At 38.3% G+C, this 26922-nt stretch overlaps 2 protein-coding genes across 9 annotated transcripts in view; one reads left to right on the top strand and one right to left on the bottom strand.

Moving 5' to 3' along the window:
* On the top strand, positions 1-26878 carry SIRT1 (sirtuin 1). Of its 2 annotated transcripts, XM_079900845.1 has the most exons (9): positions 1-545; positions 1883-1999; positions 3083-3324; positions 4615-4767; positions 16099-16246; positions 16942-17021; positions 17845-18031; positions 19940-20503; positions 23554-26878. In XM_079900845.1, the coding sequence occupies exons 1-9, from the start codon at positions 173-175 to the stop codon at positions 23880-23882; spliced, it is 2193 nt and encodes a 730-aa protein (XP_079756971.1). In that variant the 5' UTR covers positions 1-172; the 3' UTR covers positions 23883-26878. The 2 variants fall into 2 exon arrangements, with proteins under 2 accessions (XP_079756971.1, XP_079756972.1); XM_079900846.1 differs by lacking the exons at positions 1-545; positions 1883-1999; positions 3083-3324 and adding an exon at positions 15468-15592 and having other exon boundaries at positions 4653-4767.
* The window catches only part of HERC4 (HECT and RLD domain containing E3 ubiquitin protein ligase 4), a 239152-nt gene continuing 235802 nt past the window's right edge, over positions 23573-26922 (bottom strand). For all 7 annotated transcript variants that reach the window (XM_079900839.1, XM_079900838.1, XM_079900837.1 and 4 more), the window contains one exon: positions 23573-23700. The gene's annotated coding sequence lies outside the window, so the exon portion shown is untranslated. The remainder of the gene's footprint in view (positions 23701-26922) is intronic.

The raw sequence follows: 26922 nt of genomic DNA, 5'->3' as shown, positions 1-26922 counted from the left end.
TTGTGGTCCGGCCCGCGTGGGTGGCGGGAGCGGCGGGAGGGCGGGGGCGAAAAGGGGCGGGTCACGTGACGGGGTTTAAATCTCCCGCAGCCGGAGCCGCGGGGGCGCCAGTGCCGCGAGTCGAGCGGGAGGAAAGGAGGCGAGGGAGGAGGGCCAGAGAGGCAGTTGAAAGATGGCGGACGAGGCGGCGCTCGCCTTTCAGCCCGGCGGCTCCCCCTCGGCAGTGACGGCTGAGAGGGAGGCCCCGTCGCCTCCTACCGGGGAGCCGCTCCGCAAGAGGCCGCGGAGAGACGGCCCCGGCGTCGGGCGGAGCCCGGGCGAGCCCGGCGGGGCGGCCCCCGAGCGTGAGCTGCCGGCGGCGGCCGGCGGCTGCCCGGCGGCGGCGCTGCGGCGGGAGGCCCAGGCGGCGGCGGCCGGAGACGGAGACAATGGGCCGGGCTTACAGGGCCTATCCCGGGAGGCGCCGCCGGCCGACGACTTCTACGACGACGACGACGACGAGGGCGAGGAGGAGGAAGAGGCGGCGGCGGCTATTGGGTACCGAGGTGCGCAGGGCGCGGGCGGGCCGGGACTGCGCATCCCCCCCCCTCCTCCCGGGGCCCCTCCTGGGGTGGGGGAGTGTCGGGCGGGCTGGGGGCTCGGGGCTGGCTCTGCGGCGTCCCCCTCTCCACTAGGGCCCCTCTTAGCTGCGCGCCTCCGGGGCTGCGGGCCCGGCTGCCGGAGCGGCCCGGGGACTCACTCCCTCCCTCGCTCTCTCCCTTCCCTCCTCCCTCGGCCGGCGGCCCGCCCCAGTGGCCTCGCGCTTTGCGCAGCCGCGGGGCGAGCTAGCCTCGCAGCTGGTTTAAAAAAAAGTTTCTCTCCCCTCCTACTCTTTTAACGTATTGCTTTTGTTAAATGTCTTGCTTCTCCGCCCACCCCCCAGCCCCGCACACTTAAACATGAAACTTTTTGACTGTCCCTTGCACCAACCTTTTGCAGTTGCCTTTGCAAACTGACACCTGTGCAATTTGTGTGTGTGTGGTTTTTTTTTTTTGGAGGGCCTTTATTTTTAAACTTGTTTTAAATTTTAAAGAGTGTAGTTGCTTCTAAAGACGTTACCCCTCTGTGGTGCAACTAATAGTGGGCATAGGAGAGTAATAGTAGTTTTAGAGTACTTTGAGTAGTATTTTTTCTCTAATCGTGTTCTTAGATTAAATATCTTCTTGTGTGTGTATATGTAACCCTGAAACACGAATTGACATTTTTCTGGCATAGTAAAGCAGATGTGATAGTTGTATATGTCTTGTCATCCTTGAGTGTTTCAGAGTTTCTATCCGGATAGATGTGCGTCTTTATTAATATTTGTATCAAGAAATCCAGTCAGTGGGCCATTTGATCATATCAAAAGGCAACAATGTGTGCATTAGGGATTGGATTAGAGAAACAACCCCTGTTTTCAAGATACATAGTTTAATAAGGGAAACGAATAATGCAAAGGTATCTTTGTATGTTTAGTGTTATATGAGAGAAGTGCAACTTGCCATGGTAATATTAGCACGACTTTTTTGGGTAAATTTTTATTTGATAAGTTTTAGGAACTATTACTTGTGATCGATAAATTCAGTCTAACTAGGTTACAACTTTTTGTATTTTGATTAAGTAGACATAATTTTTTTCTAGATTTTGATGAACTGAAACTTAGATTCCGAGCAGAATCCCTAAAGATGAGGATATACTGTTCCTGTGAATGGTGCAGACTGATCCAGTAGGCATTCTTTACACAGGCACTATGAATGTTAAGTGTTTTATTCATTGAAAATTGTTGCATCATAATTATAGATCTTCATAATTTTAGATGCAGATTGTTTCAGAAACCTTGAGTTACTTTTGGTTTCTTTTGCAGATAACCTTCTGTTTGGTGATGAAATCATCACCAACGGTTTCCATTCGTGTGAAAGTGATGAGGATGATAGAGCCTCACATGCGAGTTCTAGTGACTGGACTCCAAGACCACGGATAGGTATGGTTTCACAGTTTAAGAGCTATCTTTTTCAGTATTCTCTTTTTATGTCAACAAAAAATATATTTCTCTGTCCCCTTGTAGCCTGGTGATGAGGTTCTTAGGTGTTTGATGAGATTTAATATCATCCTGGTTTTAGGGAAAGTCTAGTGCTTTGTACTGTTTTTGTTTTAAAATAATCTCTGTATGTAACTTTTTTATTGCTGGTTTCCTGTACTAGAATATAAGTCCCATGGGGGCAGGGATTTCTGACTGATTTGTAGACTGTTTTGTCAGTGCCTAGAAAAGTGCCTGGCACATAGTTTATCCTCAGTAAATATTTATTAAGCATTTTGATGAAATGAGAAATATTTTGAAGTAGAGCACAGTATCAGATTTTTATACCAAGTAGTAACATGACCATCTCAAAATGTTCTTTCTCTTAATGTGCTGGGTTTTTTCAAAAATGCCTTGACTGCTTAAACATAGTAATGATTAGTTCATTTTTAGTGTTTATATTTACTGTATTTTTGGTTTTCTCAAGCTAGGAACTGATCTAAGAAATTTCAGGGTAAAGAATTAAAGCTCAGAACATCAGCATTGTATGTATCATTTTGGGAGACTGGTTAAGATTAACTTGAAGATTGTTACTGGAAAAATTTTAAAGATAGTAAAGTATAAGATTTCCTTTTCTTTTTTCTTTATGTCTTTAATGGTAAATAGTGTGGGCTTTCGGGACTGGTAAGATCTTTCCTGTGTTGATTTGTAGAACCCTTTTGTACATACTTCTGTCATGTTTATGTTGTATTTTTCTAGATTTTAACCATAGAAATTTAATTCTAGTAGTTAATTAGTTTGACTCTTAAAATACATACTTGGTATTTTATAGCTCTAGGGGCAGGCTCAACTCCTGATCTCTCCCTAATAATCTCTTTGGGATATAGCGTTAGATCTGAAGATGCTGTGAATGAAACACCTTTATAGTGCATATTTTCACTCTGCAAAACAGTGTTAAGCATTGCTAATTTCTTACTTCAAAAAATAAATGAGATTTTCAATTACTTGGAAGTGGATCTGATCTAGTTCTTTTCCCTCTTGATATAGGTCCATATACTTTTGTTCAGCAACATCTCATGATTGGCACAGATCCTCGAACGATTCTTAAAGATTTACTACCAGAAACAATTCCTCCACCTGAATTGGATGATATGACACTGTGGCAGATTGTTATTAATATCCTTTCAGAACCACCAAAAAGGAAAAAAAGAAAAGATATTAATACAATTGAAGATGCTGTGAAATTACTGCAAGAGTGCAAAAAAATAATAGTTCTAACTGGAGCTGGGGTATGTAAGATGTATAAAACACTAGTATGGGAGGTGGTGTATGTTTTTTCTTAAGCCTTGCCCAATTCAGAAACATTTTTCTGGTGTAGAATTTATCCTTATATGATGATGGGCATTTGTGTTTGAAACTGCTAAAAAGTGAGTGCAGGAGCAATTACTAAATTGGTTCAGTTTTTTAAAAACCTCTCGATAACCTTAAAAAAGATTCACGTCTGTTTACTGGCACAGTAGGTAAGTGGAATTAAGGCAAGATTTTTACCTACATTATACCACAACTTCTAAGGAGATGCAGGGAATTCTGCTTGCATTAAAGTGTGTCAGGGTCTGATAGAAATTGGTTATTTGTTTGACCTTCATGGGGAAACCGGGAGCCTAATATGTGTTGGCAAGTAATGCAGTGTTGGAAAGGTAACAGATTCCTGCCTCTCCTCCATTTTAAATTAAGGTGATGTGATTGTGGTGGGTTGAGATTTTTCATTTGTTCCACTTTAGGTCTCAAATAACTAGTTACTTAGGCTATTTCATATTGTGTGTTGAATGCAGAATATGTTACATGGTAGCGACCAGGACAGCTGTTGGAGAAAAATCAGTCCTGCTTTCTAACCTTTTGGTTAAGGGAGGGTGTTATTTAATCTTAAATGATCATAAAGAATAGTTGCACTTTGCTCCCCGATGTGATTTAGGCAAGTTTGTTTTGCTCTGAGGCTAAAGTGGAGTAAATGCTGACAAAATTGTGAAACAAAAGGATAACTTCTGAAGTCCCTATTTGTAATGTCAAGGTTTATTTGTAGAAAAAGCATAGTGTTTAAATCTATTCTTAAAAATTGAAATATTGTACAACATAGTTTTTTAAGGAAAATAAAGAAATTTAGCGTTCTTGAAGTAGTAGCACTCTAACCCAGAAGAAGGATTTCTTTGGAAATAGTTCACTGTGATAGAAATTCTTGCCTGCTTTCTAGTTAAAATAATTTGGAATGGTTTACTTCATTCTCAATCAAGTTGGTATTGTTTTAATTTGTTGGTTAAATGCTTATAAAGGTTTAAAGTTAGCCTGACTTAAAATTCTTTACCCCATTATGAATGGAATATGTGATGGATTTAATTATACTGGTTTTCTGAGTGTTTTATTTCTATTAGAAGTTAAAGTAGGGCATTATCTCCATTCCCCAAAAGAAGTTTCAAACTAAAAATATTTTTCAGCTCTTCCCTAATTGTGTGATAAGAGGACTAATAATTATTAAGGTAGCAGTAGAAGATTTAATTGTACAAATTATGCCATGCGTATTTCAGGTTTCTGTTTCTTGTGGAATACCTGACTTCAGGTCAAGAGATGGTATTTATGCTCGCCTTGCAGTAGACTTTCCAGACCTTCCAGATCCTCAAGCAATGTTTGACATTGAATATTTCAGAAAAGATCCAAGACCATTCTTCAAGTTTGCAAAGGTACTACAAACTCTTCTAGTTGTTTCTTTGACCTTCTCTCATGAAAAATTGTTTTAAATGGCAGTCTAGTAAATTGACTATTAGTACTGTGGTGGAGTAAAATCATTGAAATAAAGTCATTTTAGTCAGAATTCCCTTCTTCCCAGAAGGGACTGTCATTTGCTTTTCTTCATTTTAGGATTGAGCTTATTTTCAAAGAAGAGGCTATTGCATATTTTTCAAATTTGCACTTCAGTAATGGCCTTTACATTGTCCAGGCTTTTTTAGAGGTTAGTAGATCATATAAAAGTAACATCAGTGTTTTGATTTTGAATATTTTTTATGAATCATAAAGATTATAACATCTGCCTTTGGTATGTTTTTTTTTTGCGGTACGCGGGCCTCTCACTGTTGTGGCCTCTCCCGTTGCGGAGCACAGGCTCCGGACGCACAGGCTCAGTGGCCATGGCTCACTGGGCCCAGCTGCTCCGCGGCATGTGGGATCTTCCTGGGCCGGGGCACGAATCCGTGTCCCGAACCCATGTCCCCTGCATCGGCAGGTGGACTCTCAACCACTGCGCCACCAGGGAAGCCCTGGTATGTTTTATAGTAGCTAGGTTTTAACACACGAGGATGTGCCTGAGAAATTTGTGATTAGAGGTGGAGAAGAATCTTAGATTGCATTTGAGTCAAGGTTGATCTGTTATGCTCTAGCGTCTTTAGTGCTCCTCTGTTCAGTTCAGAAGCCATTTGCCACGTGGGGCTGTTGAGTGCATAAGTGTTCTGAGATGTTATGTAAGTGTGGAAGACATACCAGATTTTGGAAACCTAGTATAGAAAACATGCAAAATATAAATTCTGTTCTATTATATATATATAAATAATGATTATGTGTGTGAATAATAATACTTTGATATTGGGTTATAAATGAGGAAGATTTCACATTGTTAATGTGGTTACTAGAAAATTTGAATTGTGTATATGATTCATACTATGTTTTTATTTGGCAGCTCTGCTCTGGAGTTTAAAGTTTGATGTTACAGTCTTCCCTTGGTATCTGAGGGGGATTAGTTCCAGTATCCCTCAGATACCAAAATCTGAGGATGCTCAAGTCCCTTATATAAAATGGCATAGTATTTGCATATAATCTGTGCACATCCTCCCTGTATACTTTTTGTTTTAATTTAATTTAATTTTTGGCTGCATCTGGTCTTAGTTGCTGGATCTTCGTTGAGGTGTGAGGGGCTTCTCTAATTGAGGAGCGCGGCTCAGTTGCCCTGCGGCATGTGGAATCTTAGTTCCCTGACCAGGGATTGAATGTCCCCTGCATTGGAAGGTGGATTCTTAACCACTGGACCACCAGGGAAGTTCCCTCCCTGTATACTTTAAATCACCTCTAGATTACTTATAATACCTAGTATAGGCATACCTTGTTTTATTTTGCTTCACTTTATTGCCCTTCACATATTCTGTGGGCCTTTTTTGTTTTTACAAATTTGAGGGATTGTGATCAAGTGAGTCTGTAGGCGCCATTTTTCCAACAGCATTTGCTCACTTTGTGTCTCTGTGCCACATTTTGGTCATTCACAGTATTTCAGACTTTTTCATTATTTGTTACTGTGATCTGGGATCAGTGATCTTCGTTATTGCTGAGGACTTAGATGATGATTAGCATTTTTTAGCAATAAAGTATTTTTAATTAAGGTATGTACTTTTTTTGGAGACATACTGCTATTGCATACTTAATAGATTACCGTATAGTATAAAAATAACTTTATATGTACAGGGAAACCAAAAAATTCATTTCACTGACTTTACTGGGATAATTCACTTTATTGCTTTGGTCTGGAACCAAACTCATGATGTCTCAGAGGTATGCTTATATGATGTTAATAGTCGCTGGTGCAGCAAATACAAGTCTTGGCTTTTGGAACTTTCTGGAATTCTTTTTCTCTGAATATTTTCAGTCTACAGTTGGTTGAATCCAAGGATGTGGAACCTGCAAATATGGAGGGATAACTATGCATTATACCATACCCAAGAAATTTTATCTTTTTTATTTAAAAAAAAAGATTTATTTATTTATTTGGGTGTGCCGGGTCTGTAGTTGCTGCGCGCGGGATCTTGTAGTTGCGGCACGCGGTATCTTATAGTTGCGGCATGCAGGCTCTGGTTTCCTGACCAGGGATCGAACCCAGGTCCCCTGCATTGGGAGCGTGGAGTCTTTAGCTTTTGGACCACCTGGGAAGTCCCAAGAAATTTTACTTTAGATGTCTTTTTTCTATAGTTTAGCTTTATGGAAAGAAACTGTAAAATTGTTGTTGCTAAACTTTAGTATATTTGAAAGGGTCTTTTGTATTAGTGATTATTTTTTAATGAGCATAGAAGTGAAGTGGACCTGAATTTCCATTAAGGTATAACCTCAGCTACTTTCAAATCATGTGGTCTATTTATATACCTATAAGAAGAACTCTGCCAATTCAGAATACATGGTACTAGCTTAGATTGATGGACTGTCTAAAGAAATAATTTTGTTTTGTGCAAGTGTGCTTATAAATGGGAATTAGAGTAAAATGGGGAAATTACATTAGATTTTCTTGGATATGATTTACTTGCTAGAACTGAAAACTAAATTTGAAAATTTTGTAGGCTACTAAGAAATTTGAATCTTTCCAGTAATCAACTTGAAACTTATAAAAAATTTGGAACTTCATGTATCAGCGGTGATGATGGCCATCTATATCTAGCCTTTAGAACAGACAGCTGGTTCACACTAAATTGAACAAATAATGTAGAGTATCTCTTTTCCTTTGTTACAAGAATATGAATTCATGAAGATTCACTGTTTTTAACATACTGGTGCTAGGGGTTCTACTGCATGACTTTGAACACCAATGAAATATCACTTAGTTACTGGTTTCTTGAATTGGACCTAGGACACTGGCTCTAGTTATCAGAAATTAACAATTTTTTTTTTCTGGCCGCGCTGCATGACATGTGGGATCTTAGTTCCCAGACCAGGGATTGAACCTGTTCCTCCTGCAGTCTGCAGTGGGAGTGCGGAGTCCTAACCGCTGGACTCCCAGGGAATTCCCCAGAAATTAGCACTTTAAGAAAGGCATCAAGTAACTAGAATTTACTTTGATCTTGCATCTGATTATAAGAGCTTGATTCACTAGTGCATTTATGTAATGCTCACAAGGTTTTTGTTGTAAATTCTTTGTTCTGAGAGGAAACAAAAAACATGCTCAAACTAACTTTTCAGCTTTTTCCCCATCACTTCAGTGTATACTAAATTGCCTGACACTTGGGGAAAATGCGGTAACTGAGAATACAAGGTGAGAAATGCAAGGTGAGAAAGATTGTAACCTTAGTTGTCTAAGGCATATAATGGGTATTCAGTTTTAGCTTAAACTGGTTTTGACATGTAAGAATCTATAGAAGCAATTAAGAATTATTCTTACAAAGACAAATTATAAAAATACACATAATAGAAACCTAGACAGTGCTTAAGAGAAAATAAAATATCTGAATTGGAGTAAAAATGGCACAGTGTTAATGTGTTACAGTGTACAGATTTCATAGTACCTAGGAGAAGAAAAAGTTGGAGGGGCAGCATGTTTCGCTTCTCTATGAAAGTTTAAGTTATGGTAGGAGCTAAATAAATAATCTTTATAACTACCACTCATATAGGATTGTTGTACTTCAATTCTTACATTAGGAACTGCCAAAAGGAAAGTACCTAGTTGGTGAAATAGCACTTAAATAGTAATAGGTAAGAGAGACTGAGTTAATTTGGGTCTAAAAATGAACAGGAAAAAGCTGAAGGACAAATAAGTAAGGACAAAGAATAAAGGATAGTATTTAAAAATGAAGGATGGGGAGAGTATGTAAATATTGTAATATTTTACTGGATTCCAAAAAGAATACATGAGTAAAATAGTCATAACCTAAAGTTTTCTTCCAGTGTCTGTACTAAGGAGAAAGTTAATTAAAAGATGGTTACTTTGCTAGTTATGAGAGAAAATGAATTTTTTTTAATTGAAGTGTAGTTGATTTACAATGTTGTGTTAGTTTCAGGTATACAGCACAGTGATTCAGTTACACATATATATATATGTATCCATTCTTTGAATTCTTCCCCTTATAGGTTATTATAAAATATTGAGTATAGTTTCCTGTGCTATACAGTAGGTCCTCATTGGTTATCTATTTTATATATATATATAGGAGTGTGTATATGTTAATCCCAAACTCCTGATTTATCCCCCCTCCCCTTTCCCCTTTGGTAACCATAAGTTTTTTCCTATGTCTGTGGGTCTATTTCTGTTTTGTAAATAAGTTCATTTGTATCTCTTTTTTTTAAATATAAGTGATATATTTGTCATTGTCTGGCTTACTTCACTTAGTATGATAATCTCTAGGTCCATCTATGTTGCCGCAAATGGCATTATTTCATTCTTTTTTATGGCTGAGTAATATTCCACTGTACATATTTACCACATCTTTATCCAGTCATCTGTTGATGGACATTTAGGTTGCTTCCATGTTTTGGCTGTTGTAAGTAGTGCTGCAATGAACATTGGGGTTGCATGTGTCTTTTTGAAGTATAGGTTTCTCTGGATAAATGCCCAGTAGTGGGATTGCAGGATCATATGGTAGCTCTATTTTTAGTTTTTTAAGGAACCTCCATACTGTTCTCCATAGTGGCTGTACCAATTTACATTCCCACCAATAGTGTAGGAGGGTTCCTTTTGAGAGAAAATAAATTTAATAGAAAGCCATGAAAACAGGAAATATTGTGAATTTAGGCATTTTGGAAGGAAAGTTTCTACAGATGTATCAAGCCATTGATTGTATATAACTGAGAAGAAGCAGATTTCATCTAGACTGGAAACTCAAAAGTAACGGAGAGGTGTGTGAAAGAGGTAACTGGTTCATTAGAGCAGTTTCTCAACCTGTTGACTCTGGGATGGATAATTCTTTGCTGTGAGTAGCGGTTCTGTGCACTGTAGGATATTTAGCAGCAACCAATGGCCTCCTCCCTTTAAATGCCATTAGCCCCCCACCCCAGTCTTGACAATCAAAAATGTGTCAAGATGTTGCCAAATGTCTCCTGCAAAATTGCTCCCTGTTTGAGCACCAGCATGTTAAGTGCGCCTAGCTTTAGTACCACTTTGAATTCTTCTACACAAGAACAATTAAGGCCAACATTAAAGCTATATATATTCTTGTTCTGAACTGTTGTCCTCTTGCATAATAAGGGTTTAAATTGATAATGAGGTTGTGGTCATGGTCCTGAGGAGTCTAAATTCACTGGTGCTGATAAAAATGAGTGGTTTAAGAGTCAGTGAAGGTGAAACTGAGGTTGTATGAAATAACTTTTTTTTTTTAAAGGACTGTGTTCAGAGAGTGTAGTTGCTCGCCCATATTGAATACAGTGAATGTTCTCTCCCTTAAAGTGATAAAATTCAAGAAAAAGTAGAGGGAGAAATATGAACTTCCAAAAACATATATTTATTCAGTAAATTGTCACTTTATTGATAATGTGCAGATATACCAGATTATGTAGTTATAAAGCTAAGAAATCTCAAAACCAGCTCATTACTTAAAAATCAAAAAAAGCACACACCCCCACCCCCAAAAAAGGCCACAGTCCCATTCACTTGAAGACAGTATGTTAATACTGACTTGTGTAGGTGGATTACATATAAGTGTAGAGTATTATATTTGGGTGCATATTATAAAGATGGGGTCTTTTACCTACTGCTTTGGATTTGTAGTATTTCTGTTTAATAAACTTTCAGATGCTTGAATACTTGATAACGGTCATAGTGTTCATTAAGTGGTCTACTGTAACTAATCCTGCAAGTGTTCCTTTTGGATGTTTCCTGCTTTCTGTTATTAAAAAGGTATTGCTCTGATTGTCCTTTCTGGTATGTTTATAATGTTCTTAGGATAAATTTCTGAAAGCAAAACTGCTAAGGGTCCTGATTTGTTTTACCTTATTGCTGCCTGGAAAGCAGGCAGCAATATATACTCCCATCAGAAGTATAATATATACTCCCATCAGAAGTGTAGAAGTGTACAAGAAAACTGATTTAGCATGCCCAAGCCCTCTCCCCCACAAAAAAAGCCTCCCGTGATACGTTATTAGTATTAAAGTATTTTTTAGAAAGTGTGTGTGTGTGTCTGTGTGTGTGTTGGTGTGTATGTTGTGTATATGGTTTTTAAAAGGAATTCAAACAGTACACAACAAACGATAGTTGGCCTCTCCCTTCAGTCTTCCCTACCTCTAATCTCTTTCTCAAAGGTTACCATGGTAAAATGTTTCATTGGGTTTCCTTCTAGGAAAAAAAAAAAAAAAGGGTAAAACTGTTTGTGTGTGTGTAGGGGGGAGAGGTATTGTAAGTTTCTAATAATACTTTAAAAATGATTACCAACAGAATCACATATCCTTTTCTCTACAGTGCTTTTTTCCCATTTAATATCCGCGGAAGTAGTTTCATGGCGGCACTTAGATATACCTCATTTTAAAGAAAAGGCTGCATAGTACTGTTTGATAGTTGTACCCCAATATATATAATCAGTCTCCTGTTAGTGGATATCTAGAGTTGTTTTTAAGGCAGTTAAAACTATCAGTGTAATAAATAAAAAATTAGCATGTTCTCATTAGTATTCAGTTTTTGTTTACTAGTGTAGATGACTGCTTCTTACTACTTGCCATGTGTATATCTTTGAGTTGCCTGTCTGTTCTTAGCTTTTTTTTTTTTTTCTTTTCCACTGAGATGCTTTTCTTTCTCATACTGATTTGTGAGAACATGCGTTTTTTTGGCCGCAACCTGCAGCTTGTGGATCTTAGTTCCCTGACCAGGGATTGATCCCAGGGCATGGTAGTGAAAGCACCAAGTCCTTAACCACAGGACTGCCAGGGAATTCCCGAGAACATGTGTGGGTTTTTTTGGTTTTTGTTTTTTTATTTATTTGGTTGCGCCTGGTCTTAGTTGCCGCAGGTGGGCTCCTCAGTTGTGGCTCACCAGCTCCTTAGTTGTGGCATGTGAACTCTTAGCTGCAGCATGCATGTGGGATCTAGTTCCCTGACCAGGGATCAAACTAGGGCCCCCTGCATTGGGAGCACGGAGTCTTAACCACCAGGGAAGTCCCCAAGAACATGTATTCTTGAAGAGTGTTTTTACATTAGAGGGTGATTGGAATTCCAGGCTCCACTAATCCCATGAAGGATGTGCAATCAAACTAGGGCCCCCTGCATTGGGAGCACGGAGTCTTAACCACCAGCCAGCCACCAGGGAAGTCCCCAAGAACATGTATTCTTGAAGAGTGTTTTTACATTAGAGGGTGATTGGAATTCCAGGCTCCACTAATCCCATGAAGGATGTGCAATGTGAAATATACTTACTAGATTCGTTTTAGTGGACTGATTTGCAGTACCTAATAGAAATGGTATTTAGCCTAAAAGAAAAATAGGAAACATGAGGTTGAGGGATCAGAAATTGCATAGTGGTTAAGAGCTGCACTTTGGCATCAAAACTGGGTTTGAATGATAGTTCTGCTACTTGCTAGCTCTTGTGACTTTTGGCGTTACTTCTGTGATTTGGTTTTTTCATCTGCAAGATGGGGGATACATGTCTACAGGAGGGTCAGCAGACCTTTTCCTGTAAAGGGTCAGGTAGCAAATGTAACCTGCTTTGTGGACCACATGGGAACTCTGTCATACTGTGTTCTTTTCCTTTACAGTCCTTGAAAATGTAAAAACCCAGTCCTCAGCCCAGTCTACAGCATTATTATAAAGTGCTCCTGTTATGCCTGTTACTTACATTAAGTAGTAATGAATGCTTGACTAATTGAAATTCTCTTGTGTTAGATTAGTACAGGGGCCGGCAAATTACAGCCTCAGTCCAAATGTGGCCCACTGCTTTTTGTACAGCTTTGAACTAAAATTTTTAAATGGATGGGGAAAAAAATCAAAAGAATAATACTTCACATCATATGAACATTATATGAAATTCTAATATCAGTGATTGTAAATAAAGTTCCACTGGAACACAGCTATGCTCATTCATTGGCCTATTGCCTGTGGCTGCAGATATACTACAATAGAAGACTTGAGTGGCTGCCACATAGACCGCAAGGACAGAGACTGAATGGCCCACAAAGTCTTAAATACTTGCCAACTGGTGTCCCAGTGTGGAAAAAGTTTGCTGAAGCTTGAGTTCCTTGGGGAAGTCACATGTTTAACAGGAAAAAAAGTAGTTAAATTTGGCAGGTGACTTAACTTTAATTTGCAAGTATTGAATAGGTAAGATTTTTAGTAGTCTATGGTTTAGTGGAATGAATGAAACAAGACCAGGGATTATGAGGATTTTCCTTACCAGGATCAATTAGTTTCACTTATTTTTTGACAGCATGGAGAATGTAAATTCTAGTTTCTTAACAGCTCTACCTACTTACTACCTAGCAAATAGTGGCATCTCAAACTTTGATGAGTCCTTTTAGTTTTGAGGGGCTGCAGTTAACACCCCTGCTTTTGACTGGAATCTCATTCATATTGCTAGAAATTTTAAGAAGCAAGCAAGCAAGCAGAGAGCATCTCTGGAGAAAAACCATTATTTCTACATGAAAGCTTACTGGGGCAGATAGTTCTAAGCTTTAGTTTTGGTCACATTGGTTGCCTATGGCCAATTACTGGATTGTTCGCATGTTTCTGGACACTGCTGTGAAAGCAGCCTGTCATTTTAATAGTATTTGAGCCGTTGGTCCCAGCTGTGCTTCCACTCTATTCTAAATGGATCCCTGTGGCAATAATAATGGTCCAGCCCACATGATTGGTTCCTTAATGGGCCTTAAGGAGGTTCAGATTTGGGATGGCCTGTCTTGCTTAGAACTAAAGTGTCACAGTTTCAACTTGAAGAATTAATCTATATTTTATCTGAAAGTTGTATCTCCAGTCAATTAGTTTTTAGCTAACTTTCCTTGTTAAGTAAGAGCCTGATTTAGGAGTAGTTCTATTAAAAAACAGTCATTTCAGAGTAAATTTTTTACCATTATTTCAGATTATATCCCTTAGTTGGAACACAGTATTAAATCTAATGATTCAGACATGGTCCACTACATATTTGAAAGAAAAGAGACAAAGTTAAGTTTCAAATCATCATAAAATGTAGGCTTATAAGATGAAACAAACCCTTCATAAATTATTCCCAACTACAGGAATTGATTGGTAAATTTAAGGACTAAATTTCCCTGAACTGATACATGAAGGGAAACTAGAGTGTAGAGCTGAATCTAGTGTCCCACAGGTTTTTGTTCTTCTTACCCTCTTTTTTTTTTTTTTTTTTTTGCTGTACGCGCGCCTCTCACTGTTTTGGCCTCTCGCGCTGCGGAGCACAGGCTCCAGACGCGCAGGCTCAGCGGCCATGGCTCACGGGCCCAGCCGCTCCGCGGCACGTGGGATCCTCCCGGACCGAGGCACGAACCCGTGTCCCCTGCATCGGCAGGCGGACTCAACCACTGCGCCACCAGGGAAGCCCACCCTCCCCTTTTGAAAAGGGTGGGGATAAGGCACACAAAAGTTCATTCCGGGAGGATGGAGTCCTGGTACTCTGCCCAGCCTTGTTCTGGAGGTAGTCAGCCATTTGTTCTTGCGCCGCTTTTGGCATGCTATTAGCACTTTCCTTACTACTTTAGATCCTATTTTATCTGTTGCCTAGAATATTACAATATTTGTTAAAATACTCTTTAACAGCTGTTTCCAGAGGGGAGGTTTGCAAGGTGCTGGTGTTTAATCTTCTAAATGTATTAGAACAGAGCAACCTGGGAAGAAAACAGTGATTAATAGAGAGCACAACCTAATGGTCCAAAACGTAATGTGGCTTTCAGTTTTCTATAAACATTAGCTTTAATAAACTCTTCACTTGTTACTTCTTTCGATATGCATTCTCTTTCTTAAATTCAAAGTTCATGAACTTTATGATAAAAATTTGAGAGGCAAAATTTTTGGGTTTTATATAACATTTTCAGCAGCATATGGACATGGATGTGATAGTCTTATATAATGAGATTTGCATATTATTTTTACTTAAAAGGTATCCCAGTAGTTTTTTCTAAACTTGAAATATTAAGTAGTTTAGAAGTAGTCATCTAGAATCTTAACTGTCAGACTTTTTTGTATAATGTCAGAAGTGAAGTCCCCTACCCCCCATCCCCACTTTATAGATTGTTTGTATCCTTCCTGACTTGATGTTTAAATTAATGTATCTGTATACTTTGCATATACTTCCCATTTTTGCTTAATAACAAAACAAAAACAAAGCTATACACAGTGGTGACTAGCTTGATTTTTTTTCACATATGTCATGGGCCATCTTCCAGGTCAGTGTATCGAGACCTCCTTCATTCATTTTAATGGCTGCATACTCCACTATTACTGATGTACCCTATTTCTCTGACCAGTCCTCTGTTGATGGACATACGGTTGTATCTTGTTTTTTTGCTAGCATTGTAATAGGTTAGAGGCTGTAATGAATGGTAAGGAAGTAGGCAGAACTGCTACTTCAAAGAAAAAAGAGAAGAAACTTCCTTTGCCATAGTCACTTACTAAATGAAGTTTAATGAAAACACTGTCAAAAGTTGAGAGGACCAAAATTGATACTTTTTCTCTGATCTTTTTGCCATGTGTATATCTGAATTCTTTGTTTTTAAAGAAGAAACAGCATTGAAGCATTATTTGGGGGGAAAAACACACACACAAAATCCAGCAACTCAGCATTCATGAGCAACTCTATACTATACCAGTATGTGCCTGTGCAGTGGAAGGAAAACAATTTTGGTAAGGAATTAAAACTTCAGCTTTAAACTTCCAACAGGTTGATATTTATAATAAATGATGAATCAAGAAATTTTTTAATATTATGTTGACAGTGCCTTTTTTAGTTTTAAAAAAGAAGTCACCATATCTTTGATATCTTTAATTTCAATTTAAACTTTTTCCCTTTTTCCTTACAAAAAAAAAATCATTTGCAGCCAACAAAAATTAGATATATATTAAGGTATGTATTTCTTCTGACTTTTATTAAAATATCAATTAGCATTTATAAGAGATGTTTGTGGGTCGACTTTATCCTTTTCAAGAGGCCATGTTCACTAATTGCTGAGTTTTACACATATGACAGCAACAATCCTTTCATAAGTGTGTGTGGCATCCATCTAGATGCTTTGAGATGCTCATGTATTGTTTTTTAATTATCATTGGTAGTTTTGTTTTTTTGTTGTTGTTAAACCTGTGATATTTGTTAACACTTACATAATCTTTTTTCTGCTTTTTGCGTTATCTAGGAAATATATCCTGGACAATTCCAACCATCTCTTTGTCACAAATTCATAGCCTTGTCAGATAAGGAAGGAAAACTACTTCGCAACTATACTCAGAACATAGATACACTGGAACAGGTTGCAGGAATCCAAAGGATAATTCAGTGTCATGGTTAGTAAACTTCAGGATTGCTTTTTCTGTTACATATTAGTTAGTTTTGTAGGAAAAGTTAGGATTAGAAAAAAGGCTGCCATCCAGGAATGGAGATTAAGCCTTATTGTTGAATCATGTTATCTGATCAATTGTAGATAAATGAAGGAAAGTAGATTGCAAAAATATGAAACCAGAAATATTGTCCTTGACACTTAATTGTACAAAATGTCAGATATTAATGTGCTTTTGGATTTCAAAAGATGCAGCAATTATGTAACATTAAATTCTTTTAAATAACCTTTTTTGATTACAAAAGTAGTATTAGCTATGGATGAAAAAAATATGGCATCTTTAGGAAACCAAAGGAACTGCTGAGTAGTTCAGATGTAGGCTTCAGAAATTTGAAGACTAAATCTAAAACAAGTGTGAACAGACCATTTTCTTATGTATCTAAACTGTTTTTGAAACACAGCTGTTAAGCTAAGGTAATACAGTTGTAAACTTCCAAGTCTGCAGTTTTAGTCCTGGAGGAGTTGGTATATTTTATTAAAAGAGTAGCTTTAGGAAGCATCATTATATCAGCATCTCTCTCATGGAGTCTCTTAAAAATTTTAAAGTCGCTAGCTTTTTTGTTGTCAAGCTTACATTGTAACTGTTATTTAAGAAATGGAAAAATTTCTTTAATAAAGCATATATTTGTTGGTTGTTTTTAGGTTCCTTTGCAACAGCATCTTGCCTGATTTGTAAATACAAAGTTGACTGTGAAGCTGTACGAGGAGATATTTTTAATCAGGTAATTTATCACCCATATCTTAGGAACTGTGCATGTCTCTGATCTGTTTCTTTTACCTCAGTCCTTTTTTTCTGGAAGTATTTATGTGGTACAGAAACATCCAGGAAAACAAATGTTAGTTACCATTGGGAATTCCAGAGAAATACACAAAAACCTTTCAAAACCTTAAGTTAAAAACATTGCTACATAATCTCTTGATTGATGAAGTTAACTACCTAATATATAAGCCTAAAATAAAAACCCAGATCATTAAGTGTGGTGTTACTTAACATTAGTTTTTCTCCTTACTCTCCCTTTTTAAAAGTGCCTGTCAGATTCATTTTGTAAAAAATATTTCATGTACGCTCATTGACCAAAAAATACAGGAAAATATGGCAGAGAATAAAAACCATCCAGAAATAAATTCTGTATGCTTAGTTGCATATATAGTTAATCATATAATTATGAGAAGATAGCATATTAAAATGGAATCGTATTTTACAAACTTTTTTTAAAAGTTAAGTCTCACCTGTGTACATATATACACATGCTGCTTTTTCCTCTTAATATATAATGGACTCTTGAATATCAAATGTAGGTCTATACAGATATAATAGCAGCATACACAGATAATAGCGAAATTGTATTTCATTGTATGTTAATAAACTTAACGGGTCATTGATAGTTGATGTTTAGGTTTTATCCAGTTTTCCTGCTATTTATCCACAGCTTTTCTGTTTTGTTTGATAATTTTGAAATGATTTCTTGGGAAGTGTGGAAATGTTGACTCTAACTCGGGCTTGCCCTTCTCTTTCCCACCTCAACTAAAATCTGGAACATGCAGGTGGTTCCTCGATGTCCTAGGTGCCCAGCTGATGAACCACTTGCTATCATGAAACCAGAGATTGTCTTTTTTGGTGAAAATTTACCAGAACAGTTTCATAGAGCCATGAAGTATGACAAAGATGAAGTTGATCTTCTCATTGTTATTGGGTCTTCCCTGAAAGTAAGACCAGTAGCACTAATTCCGAGTAAGTGGGTGATGATTTTTTTTAGAGAACCATTTCTATATATTTTGCCATGGGTTGTGGGTCTGTAGAGTAGACCTCAATGATATTATTCTGTTTTTTGTTCAAGAGTGGTGAAGAGCCGGACTTTTTTTTTTTTTTTTGGCTGCGTTGGGTCTTCGTTGCTGCACGTGGGCTTTCTCTAGTTGCGGTGAGCGGGGGCTACTCTTCATTGCTGTGCGCAGGCTTCTCATTGTGGTGGCTTCTCTTGTTGCGGAGCATTGGCTCTAGGAGCACAGCCTCAGTAGTTGTGGCCCGTGGCTCTAGGAGCACAGGCTCAGTAGTTGTGGCACACGGGCTTAGTTGCTCCGCGGCACGTGGGATCTTCCCAGACCAGGGCTCGAACCCATGTCCCCTGCATTGGCAGGCGGATTCTTAACACTGTGCCACCAGGGAAGCCCCCAAACTTTAATTTTTTTAGGTGACAATATTCTTGCTCAGGAAGATTGGTTGGTTAATCTGACATTTCAGTGGGGCAAGAGGGCTTTCAAAACAGAAGTAATAACAGTTCAACTTAAACTTTTCAGTGGAATGTGCTTTAATGTGGCAGGAGTTAGCATGAGTTAATTTTACATATACTGAGGAAACATATTAAAAATAATCTGTATTTTTAGTCTTAATTTGAGTAGTTAATCTTTGAAATGTAATTGATTTTTGGTCCAGTAAGTTCAGATGTATAGCTTGATAGATGTGTAACGTACTCATGTAAGATAGAATTTGGGGGCTCAACAATGATTGGTTTGTTTTTGTAAGAATAACAATCATGCCTTGTCAATCATTGTATGTGGATCAGCTCTACCCACAAGGGTGTTCATGTATAAAAATGCTCAAAAAACAATTTAAGTCCCTATTATTCTCAGGAATATTTCTTTAATCCATGCTCCCATACTACCTTTTTTCTCCCTCTAATGAGCAAGCAAGGGGGACTAATTTAGTAGCATCATTTGTGCCATAAAAGTGAGGGAAGGAGGAGAGGAGAGTATATCAAACCCTTAACTGGAGAATTAAAATTGGACCCCCATACCAGCAAACAGAGCAAAGTGCTGGAAGAAACAGAGTTAAACTCTCCAATTCTGCATCTTTTTCCTAGCCCACATGTAGTGGCTTTAGCAGTTTAACTCAGCCTTCCTCAAGTAGCTGTGAAATTCTGTTAAAGTAGATTATAGGACAACTTGTAACTAAAAAAAAAGAAAATTTAATGTATAATTTGCGTGTTATTTTTTTCTATTTAAATGTGAGGCAGAGAACTTCTTCCAAGTTTCCTGTGGGGTACTAAAACGTGTTGGTGATAGGCAAAGGTACTTTTTAAAAAATGTAAGACATTGGTACATATAGTGGAGAACAGACTGGTATGAATTTTCACATATCAGAAGCCATTTTAGTAGAATAACTATTACCTATGCTGTGCCAAGAACTCTTCTCTGCATATTAACTCAGTGCTCACTGCAGGCTTGTGGAGAAGTACTGTTATTACCCCATTATACAGACAAGGAAATTGAATACAGAATAAAAAGTGAGGCGATTACCCAGAGGTAACCAGGTGACAGGAGCAGAACCTGAAATTTTGCTGCCCATCTGTTTACTTGATAGTTTGATGGTATGTAATAGCTTGGTTGAATACTAGAGTTGGGTGTCTTCTTTGGTATTGGGAACATGTTAGATTTTTTTTTTTTTTTTGGCCATGCCTCACGTCTTACAGGATCTTGGTTCCCTGACCAGGGATAGAACCCTGGCCGTGGCAATGAAAGCGCAGAGTCCTAACCACTGGACTGCCAGGGAATTGTTAGATTTTTACATAGTGCATTTCTTTTGGTTTTATTAGTGTACCTCCCTTCCTTTCTCTAATTCTTACTTTTTTCACCCTATTCTTAGGTTCCATACCCCATGAAGTGCCTCAGATATTAATTAATAGGGAACCTTTGCCTCACCTGCATTTTGATGTAGAGCTTCTTGGAGACTGTGATGTCATTATTAATGAATTGTGTCACAGGTTAGGTGGTGAATACGCCAAACTTTGCTGCAACCCTGTAAAGCTTTCAGAAATTACTGAAAAACCTCCACGAACACAAAAAGAATTGGCTCACTTGTCAGAGTTGCCACCCACACCCCTCAATATTTCAGAAGGCTCAAGTTCACCAGAAGGAACCTCACCAGCAGATTCTTCAGTGATTGTCACTCTTTTAGACCAAGAAACAAAGAGTAATGTTGATGATCCAGATGCGTCTGAATCAAAAAACTGTGTCGAAGAAAAATTACAGGAAGTACAGACTTCTGCTAGGAGCATTGAAAGTGTTAATGAACAGTTGGAGAGTCCGGATTTGAAGAATGTTGCCTCCAATACTGGGGAGAAAAATGAAAGAACTTCAGTTGCTGAAACAGTGAGAAAATGCTGGCCAGCTAGACTCGCAAAGGAGCAGATTAGTAAACGGCTTGATGGTAAGAAAGGCTGTTGAAACATTTTGAAGGTTATGAAGGTTATAATTATTCTAAAGAAATATTTGTAAGAAGTGAGTATTTGTAAGAAGTGAGCAATTTTGGCAGGCTAGTTAGGGTAATTTTATGCGGCTAAATGTAATAGTTGAATTGTGTTTAGAGAAAGTGTAAAGTTGAGATTTTAAGCCAGAAAAAGAACGGTATCTTCCGTAATATGGGGGAAAAGTGGTGTGAAAGCATGCTCTGTACCTTGTGTTTCTCTAGGGAATGAGAAGGTAAGCATTTAATTGGGAAATACTGAGTGCTCTGCCATTTTCTGGTGAGAGCTTTAGCTAGTAGAAATGATTGAGATTTGGGTACTTACTGTGGGGCAGTGACTTCACATTTTCTGATTTTAGTATCCTGAGGCAGGAACTATTACTACTCTGGTACAGGTGGGAAACCGAGGACCAAAGAGGTTAAGTACCCCAGGCAAGGTAACAACTAGGGTGTGGAAGAACCAGGTGGATTCTGGGTTCTCTTAACCATTAGGTTGTGTTGTTTCAGATCTAGAAAACAGCTGGTTCTTTACCACTGAGTATCAGAAATACCATCTACCCTGTTTTGACACATGGGAAGTCTTTTTATCAATTAGTTTTTTAAAAAAATAATTAATTTTGGCTGCATTGGGTCTTTGTTGCTGTGCACAGGCTTTCTTTAGTTGCGGCGAGCGGGCTTCTCATTGCGGTGGCTCCTCTTGTTGTGGAGCACGGGCTCTAGGTGCATGGGCTTCAGTAGTTGCAGCACTAGGGCTCGGTAGTTGTGGCGCACGGGCTTAGGTGCTCTGCAGCATGTGGGATCTTCACGGACCAGGGCTCGAACCCGTGTCCCCTGCATTGGCAGGCGGATTCTTAACCTCTGCGACACCAGGGAAGTCCCTATCCATAAGTATTAACATAAGTGAAATCACTTTCTACTTTTTGAAACCACTTGTGACCAAGTATTAATCAAACAGAAACTTGTGCTCTTAGATGCAACAACTTTGTACAGCTTAAAACATTAAGTCCCATTCCACTTACTATACATGGTGAAAACTGACAAATTTGAGACAGATGTATTAAGTGTTGTAATCATTTGCTCTAAATAAATTTTAGTTCAGTTGAATAAGCCTTTGGGCATTTTCCATACAGCAAGTTCTGGAGACACTGATCAAGCTACTGATATTTGTGTATATAATTACAAAAATAGGTGATATTTTAAAAGGTTTATGCTACTTGGAGGGCACTAGGTTATTGAAGGCTTTCTAAAAAACCTAAGTTCTGACTTTGGTCTTGAACTGTAATTAGGGAAAGTCTACGGGGGGAAAACTAGAAAGAGCATAGAAGAATACTTACGCTTTCAATTGTGGCAAGTGTCAGAAGTAGAGATTGATTTAGTCAGGTAAGATAAGTCTCTATCATACACAAAGTCCCCCTAGGCACTGGCAGCATTCTGTGGCTGTCTTTTTGACAGATGGGTCAAACATACAAAACTCTGCCCCAGAAAATTGGTATTATACCTTGGTTTTATTCTACCAATTTAGACCTTTTAAGGTACAGGCTTTGGAATTAGACTGAGTTGTCAGATCTACTTCTCTCTCATAGCATTGTGAGCATTTGAAAAGATAACGGATGTAAAGAGTGTAAAACTTAACATTTTTAGCGGTTAAAACCACACAACAGCTGGACTTTACTCATTTTAGTTTGCCACTGTTTGTTGTGAGGTCGAGGCAGAAAGGGGAGGAAGTTGGAGCATATAGGAAGTCGAGGCTGAAAGGAAGTTGGAGCATATAGGAAGTAAAATGTAAATGTCTTGAGGGTTGCCAAGAGGGCAGAAACAGACAGGTATAGGGTATGTCCACTGAGAAATAGATGATTCAGTTCTTCAGGGGAGGCCAGAGCAGAAAGAATTTGTTTTTTAATATATTTATTTTTTTGGCTGCTCTGCACGGCATGCAGGATCTTAGTTTCCCCAGCAGGGATAGAACCCAGGCCCCCTGCATTGAGAGCAGAGTCTTAATTTAACCACTGGACTGCCAGGGAAGTCCCTGAAGTGTTCTTTTTGTAAACATGGCCTAACCTATAGAAAGAAGGGGCAGGGGAGCCATGTGCTGGGACCCTTTAACAGACTGTGAGGGGATGTGATTCAAAGGACATGGCCCTAATTAGAAGCACCAGGTGGGGTTTTCTTTCTCCAGTCACTGAAACACAATGAAATAAGTGGTTTCCATGCTACAACACATAATAGGTGAGAACTGGGTCATGATGGGGTATAAAAAGCTTGAAAGTCATTTTGAAGAGAAACTCACGTACGTTTGGTAGACGTTATGTCACTCCAGATAAACTATGCAGTTAGGCTTTTGTGAATCAGTCTGGGATATGGTTCAATAAATATAACACGGTGTGATAACAGACTTAAGTCAGAAGGTACTTGGTGCTTGTGAACATAAGGGCATAAAATATTTCATCATTAATGTTTAAGGTTCCTACCCATTCACTTACATCAAAATGTAAACAAAAGCAGGGAATACTTCTTACCATCGGAGGTCAAATCTTATACTGCGAATGCTAATTTGGGAGGGTGTTGGGAAAGAAAGCTTAAAAGGCCAGCACTAGATCAGTGCTTCTCACACTTTAACGTGATAGGACTCTTGTAAAAATAGATTCAGAGGGTGGGTGGTGGGCTGGATACTTCATTTCATCTCATCAAATCTGTTCAAAGGGAGTTGCATTGAACGTGGCTGTCTACATTTTTTTCATACTTGCCTCATAGGGTTGTGAAAATTATTTCATATCCAGATGAGGAAATTGAGGCACAGAGATAACTCTCCCAATTTACAAAGTTGATGAGTGGCAGAACTAAGATTTTCATGCAGGACTGCGTCTATAGCTTGTGTTTGAGAAACTACAGTAATAGCCTCTAGTAATGATACTCAGGTAAAAGGCTAGAAGCTACACTTTATTCCAGACAGCCCACTCAGACCAAGTCTTAGAAAACTGGAAATAACCCACTTCTCTCTTATTACTGTATTTCAGGTAATCAATATCTGTTTTTACCACCAAACCGTTATATTTTCCATGGTGCTGAGGTATATTCAGACTCTGAAGATGATGTCTTATCCTCTAGTTCTTGTGGCAGTAACAGTGATAGTGGAACATGCCAGAGTCCAAGTTTAGAAGAACCTATGGAGGATGAAAGTGAGATTGAAGAATTTTACAATGGTTTGGAAGATGATGCTGATGTTAATGAGAGAGCCGGAGGAACTGGATTTGGAGCTGATGGAGGTGATCAAGAGGCAGTTAATGAAGCTACATCTATGAAACAGGAAGCAACATGCATTAACTATCCATCGAACAAATCATAATGTAATATTTGTCCAGGTACAGGAATTGTTCCACCAGCATTAGGATCTTGAGCATGTCAAATTGAATGTTTACTTGTGAACTCAGTAGAGCAAGGACACCAGAAAGGTATATTATTTATAGACTGGTAAAAGTTTTTTTTCCCCATGGGTAATTTTTAACTTACTTATTTCTGTGCTTATACACTCAAACACTAACTCTTTTTTTAAAACAGAAAGGTACCTAAGTATCTTTAATCAGCTGTTGGACAAGACTTTCTTTTAAAGGTTCATTTGTATGATACATCCATATGTATATATAATTTTGTTTTTGCCTAGTGAGGTTCAACATTTTAAAATTTTCAAAAAGCCATTGGAATGTTAAATTAATGTAAAGGGAACAGCTAATCTAGACCAAAGAATGGTATTTTCACACTTTTCTTTGTAACACTGAATGGTTTGAAATCCTCATTCTCTGTTCCGCTAAACTTTTGATTCTTTATTAGCACAATTTCCTATTTTCAAACACTGGCATTTTCCAGAACTTGTGGCAGCTAACTTTTAAAAATATCTCATGACATGCAATCTGAGTAGAAGGAAGTCAACAATATGTGGGAGAGCACTCAGTTGTCTTTGCTTTTTAAAGTGAGACTTGGTGCTAACAGTTTCAGGAATATTGTATTTGTTCAAATGAAGATGGCTTTTGTACTTCCTGTGGACATATAGTAATGTCTATATTGGCTTATAAAACTAACCTAAAAAACAAATAAATGCTTTGGAAATGTTTCAATTGCTTTAGAAACAATAGTGCCTGCCTGGGTCCCCTTAGTTTTGAGAATATTTGCCATTGTTGTTTAAATATACCTATCAATCAATCACAGTGGTAGAGCTTGCATTGATCCTTTCCATAAGTATTAAACTGCCAAGATGTGAATTTTGCAAAGCCTTTATGAATCAATAATAATGGTACTTCAACTGGGGGGGAGAGTGTAGTATTTTGGACCGTTACCTCTCCCCCCGCCCCCCATTAATGAGAGCAGCAGACCCCCTGATTACAGTTTCAAAGCCAGTAAGTACATGTTTCCTGTTGGGAGGATTTGGTGTGTAATAAACACCAAACAACTAGCCTAGTATTATGGAGATGAGCGTGGTGTAACTTGTAATAGCAGAATAGTTAATTAAACTAGTTCTTATAACGTATTTAAAAGCTTAGCCTGCCTTAAAACTAGAGATCAACTTTTTCAGCTGCAGAAGCTTCTAGCCTTTCAAAACAGTTCATACTTTATAAAATTGCACAGTAAGAATTTATTTTGCAGACCTTTCCCCCAACATTGCTTTCAAATAAAGTATTCCTGTGTTGCTTTAGTATTTATTACAGCTTAACAAAAAGGATTTGAAATATAGCTGTTCTTTAAGCATAAAATACCCAGCTAGGACCGTTACTGCCAGAGAAAAGAATTTTATTGAATGGCCATTTCCCTACCTGAAAGATGTCTCAATCTGAATTTGACTACACTAAAGAATGCAGTATATTTAGTTTGCCATTTGCATGATCTGTGTTTGTGCTATAGATAATATTTTAAATTGAAAAATTTGTTTTAACTTATTTTTACAGTGAGGACTGTTTTCAGCTCTTTTTATATTGTACATAGTCTTTTATGTAATCTACTGGCATATGTTTTGTAGACTGTTTAATGACTGGATATCTTCCTTCAACTTTTGAAATACAAAACCAGTGTTTTATACTTGTACACTGTTTTAAAGTCTATTAAAATTGTCATTTGACTTTTTTCTGTTTAAGGTATAAAATTTTAAAGTTTTGCAGCTTTTGTACAGCTTTGAGGGCTATATTAGATGCTTTCTTCTCATACTACATTTCTTCATTTAATTTTATCTATCAGTCTCACCAGAACAGTACTTTGGCAATGAAAGTTCTGGTTGTAGCAACTGGTGCATCACCAAACGTTTCAAAACTAATATTTCAACCATTCTAGGCCAGGAGCCTCAGGCCCTGCCTTTTCCCCTCCTTTAACCCTGCCTAAGAATAACTAACCTGACGTATTAAGATTTGACAAAGGACCAGCACTTTGAACTCATGTGCTGTAATCCTGTGTCCAAACACAAGGAGTGGACAAAAAATGACTCTAGATCATATTTGGTATGGACTTTCCTACTATTCAAGAGGGCAGGAACACGCCCCTTACAAAGAGGTAATGAATAAATCTTGACTGGCAGGTTCCTGCTCTCAGGTCGCTTGCCTTCTCCCCAGCAGACTTTTGAAGTGAATCTAAAAAACAAGAAAACCCCTCTGCCCCTGTGTATCTTGTTTGCACTAGAAAAATTACCTGTAGAACCCCATCCACAGATGTTATAAAAATAAGAAACAGCGACATCATTCCATATATGCACAAAATGGAAAAAGAAGTCAGGTAGTTCACACCTTAAAAAGGAGGGTAAGTGGTCGTTTTAAATAATCAAGTACCTGGCAAGACCTGATTTAATTAAAGCCATGTATTCAATGCTGTTTCCACTTCCTTTGGTTAATGCATCATATATTCCACTGGTACAATACCCTAATTAATGGCACATGGTTTAATTAGCATCTGCCTTACAGCATTATTTGATAAATTTTATTTGAAACAAGTCTCAACTCCTAGACATAATCAAAAAGCTCTTCCGACTCCTTAAAAATGAACAGAGCCAGCCTTGGGATGCTAGCAGAAATGGGGAGAAATGGCCTAATGACTCCTCTTTTTAAGTGCCTCCCAACTGGGATTAAAGATCACTGGGAAATTTCTGAAAGTAACCTGAGCATTTAACAGGCCTAAGGTGGGGCTTGCACATAGTATTAAGAAGTAGCCCCAGGTGATTCAAAAGTATAGTAAGGGTTGAGAAGGGAAAGGAGTTGGGGAGTTCCCTTCTGCATTTAACACTCCATTCCCGGGGGCTGGCCTAACAGGGAAGGTAAGGCAGACTTATATAAAACAAACAATTCCCAATTTATCTCTAGAAGTGTTAGCGGTGTAAGAGTGGGCAGCTACTGAACTATTCAGAAGGGAGAACA

This window comes from Stenella coeruleoalba (assembly GCF_951394435.1).
Source record: "Stenella coeruleoalba genome assembly, chromosome: 16".
Taxonomy (NCBI): Eukaryota; Metazoa; Chordata; class Mammalia; order Artiodactyla; family Delphinidae; genus Stenella; species Stenella coeruleoalba.
Note: the sequence above shows the minus strand (reverse complement) of the source record. Positions and strands in the feature narration are given on the sequence as shown.